At 35.3% G+C, this 3,791-nt stretch overlaps 1 protein-coding gene across 1 annotated transcript; it reads right to left on the bottom strand.

Annotated features, from left to right (window-relative positions):
- Positions 1–322: 322 nt before the first annotated feature.
- On the bottom strand, positions 323–2,058 carry LOC110697847. The gene is made up of 2 exons (XM_021875248.1): positions 1,805–2,058; positions 323–1,425 (listed from the first exon to the last, which is right to left on the bottom strand). Coding segments are annotated over exons 1-2 (618 nt in total). The 5' UTR covers positions 1,807–2,058; the 3' UTR covers positions 323–809.
- Positions 2,059–3,791: the final 1,733 nt, after the last annotated feature.

The raw sequence follows: 3,791 nt of genomic DNA, 5'->3' as shown, positions 1-3,791 counted from the left end.
AGAATTCCAATTAGACATTACAGATAAGGAGGTAACAAATGCACAAAAATTAGAAGGATTGGGATTCATGGAGAGATTCATCTACATTTATAACATACAGGAATCTGTCTAGCCTCGATAATATCTGAATTATACTTCGCTCTCAGCTAAGTTTGAATCTAGTTAAACCATGGTGATAATACCATTTCTTCAATCAAAAAATGATAATTCACCCAAACATCAGCTAAAATCATTCCAAACTTGCGCTGAAAATTAAATTAAGTTCGAAAATGGTTTACCTAATTTTTACCAAAATATATTATGCCAAACAAAGAGGTAAAATTAAGCAAAAATGTAACAACAAGTATCTACTGCAATAATGATTTCTCACAAAATTGTTCATTATTCATTACTAATATGCCATTCCAACCACATGTGTCATACTGTCATGCCACATGCATTCCAACAACAATATACGAGTGTTGGCAAAACTATATACAATTGACACTCATACTCCATTATTCCATATACCGCATACTGATATATCAAAACTTCTTTGTTCATCTCTATACTATATACCATATACTCTAGTACTATATACCATTTACTACGTAGTACGTACTCTTACCATATACCATATACTAATAAGCACACATGCTCCATACACTACACTTTTATGTCGTATACCATATACTCCGTACTCTACTATATAACATACACTAATAAGCACGCATGCTCCATATACTAATATGCCGTTTACTTCTCCTATGTATGAATAATACTCCATATACTATATACTTCTATACCTCTGCTATGAATCCTCAAACAAATCAGGAGATCACGAAATTCTCTAAGGGGCCAAATAAAACAGAAAGCTTAAGTTTGATAGCAGCATTCCAGATCTTTCCGGGCAATCCATCCTCGACGGTATTACTCACGATGAACTTATTGGCTAAACCTCTGGGAGCTACTTTACGCGCTATCAAATATGTTTTCTTACTCTCAATAGGCAGAGCAGAATATGTACAAGCTTTTGCATCCAAACTATTGTACATATTCATCACCATTACGTTTAAATTGACTGCAACATTAAGCATCTTCTTTAACTCGGTCCGAGATACGCAAGAAACTCTAGAAATCCTTTTGTTCCAGGATTTCATAGAGTTGACACGCTTCTTGAACAGCCCTCTCACAATCGGAAGCTTTTTCACGTAAAAGGTCTTACTCCGCCTAAGCTCATTTTTGATTGATTTAACAAGCTTGCCAAAGTCTTTGATTAGACCAAAATTTACGCTCATTTCGCGCAGCACCTTAATCGCAGGCCAACTTTCGATTGTGTCTTCAAAAGCACTAGTAACTCGAACTATCAATTCAGAATTCTCATCAGCAGTGTTCTTCATCATAGCATTCAACAATCTTCTTGGCTTTCTTTTAATGCCTTTATCCCTGAGTATATTTATATACATAAATTCAACAATTTCCACCATCAAAATCACAAAAAAATAACAATCTCAAAGAAAAAGGAGCGTAAAGAAAACAATCAAATCAAAAAAAAAATTCAAATGCACCAAAAATTGACAACCTAAATTGATCTCTGTTTTGCGATTACGATTGAAAAAATCCAAATTACTATAATGAGCTATTGCTACAATGCTATCATTAATTACAATTGCTGGTATTGATATACAAACCTCCTCGCGAATTCATGACAAGAATTTCAACAAAAATTGAGCAAACAACAAAAACCTAATTCGAATTTTCGAAAATTTCGCGAAGAACATGTTTGAAATTCAGCAAAATTGAGAAGAGATTGAAGAAAACTTACATAGAGCAGTATAGAGGATAAAAAATGCAAAGATTTGAGACAAGATTTGATGATGAAATGAGAGAGATTAAGCGATTTGAAGTTTGCTGCGACAACGAACAGTGAGCAGCAACGAACAGAAATGAGGAAAATGAAAGGTATTAAAAAGGAGGGAAAGGGCTCAAATCTTGGGAATATTTTGGTAGTTATGGTAGTTGATGTCTTGACGAAGGTTTTATCCTTTCATGCTACGGACTACTCGTACAAGTATTCCTTCTGTTCTGTTCTGTTCTATTCCACAATAATGTTCCTACTTTGATCAAATTTTCGGAAAAATGACCAAATGGAGCTTTAATGAGAAACAATGTTCCATATTAGACGCGTGGCAAAACTATTTACCAAACTAAGTTTCCAGAGTGGCGTTTTTACCCTGACCATTTTTTTTTTAAAAATCAGTCAAAGAAAACGCCAGCCTGGTTGGCGTTTTACCTTGACTAAAATTTTTTTAAAAAAATTGGCCAAGGTAAAAACACTAACCAGGCTGGCGTTTTACCGTTGTACCAAAAGCGCCAGCCTGGTTGGCGTTTTTGTATCGGGTATTTCACACAGTATAATGCTATTTTTTTTCATTGTTCTTCAAAAAAACGAAAAGCCCCCAATTTCCAAACCCTAACCTGCGCCACATAGCTCGTCCAATCCTCCATATTTGCAGCAAATTCATCACTTCCCATTGCTTAGATCTTCATCATACTCACTAAAAATTATTCCTCCTTCTTTGTTTAACACTTTTACGTAGTAAATTGACCGTATTTGAGGTATGTATTGTATTTAACTTTTTTACTTGTTTATGATGTTTTTTGGGAATTTATGTTTGTAATTTACAATGTATGTACTATATTGTTGTTCAAGTATGCTAAATAAGTATAACTACATAATACATTGTTGTTTAATTATTGAAATTAAGTATATTTATATGTATGTTGTTTAATTTCAAATCATGTATATGAAGCATACATTATTCTTCATACTTAGTGTGTAAATTTCAAGTATGTTTACAAACTACATTGTTGAATTAGGTACATTTAAATATATATATACTACATCGTTGATTAACTAGGTAAATAAGTACATTGTTGAACACTACGTTGTATATATGTGTATTTGTGTCATCTAATATGTGTTCCGATTGTTATGTAGAACATGGCTTCACAACTGATTGTTTTGTTATGCTGTTGGGGGGTGAAATTTTGTGTGACGGATCGAACGTCGAGTATAGAGGAGGAAAACTGGAGTCGTGGGCATTGAAACCTTGTATGACTTACAATGATTTGTTGAAAAAGGTTTATACTATAACTGGTTCAAACCCAACGAATGTTGAACTGAACATTAAAATGGGGTTTGAGAGTGTCAGTGGGATTCAAATCTTACCTGTTTTGAATGATGACCATTTGGAGGTTTTGAGGGGTGTCGTTGCAAGGAGGTCTCTTCCCACTGATTTGTATGTGGAAATGGTGTCTATATGTACTCAACAGATTATTAGATTGCCCGAGCAACAACCTATATTATATCTTCCCTCATACAATACAAGCTCGTTACAAATGCCCTCATACAACATTCCGTCATTTGAATATGGAATGGGATCTTTCATTAAAATGTTACACGACGATCAATTTGACATTCCTTTCAGTTCACATTTTACTGCACCTGTACATGAAAGGGCGTCGGTGTCAATGTTGCAGCAACCTGGTCCATCTACCTCAAACAATGGCATTTCATCGCCAATGTAGTTGCACAGTTACTCTCCTACGCAAAAACATGTTCAAGCAACACCGTCTCAAACTTTGGTGACTGGTGAAACTTGCACAGGACAGGCCGATGAGGAAAGGGGGATGTGAGTTGGGCAGTTCAGCATGCCCCTTTCATTGACATGTGGGATCAGCGGTTGCAACACGTCGTGGATGGTGCGTCTTTCCAAGGCCGGATGGAGTATCACGATCCATACATGGTA

The sequence above is a fragment of the Chenopodium quinoa genome, unplaced genomic scaffold (assembly GCF_001683475.1).
Source record: "Chenopodium quinoa cultivar QQ74 unplaced genomic scaffold, ASM168347v1, whole genome shotgun sequence".
In the NCBI taxonomy this organism is placed as follows: Eukaryota; Viridiplantae; Streptophyta; class Magnoliopsida; order Caryophyllales; family Amaranthaceae; genus Chenopodium; species Chenopodium quinoa.
The sequence above is the reverse complement of the archived record's forward strand: the minus strand, read 5'-3'. Positions and strand labels throughout refer to the sequence as shown.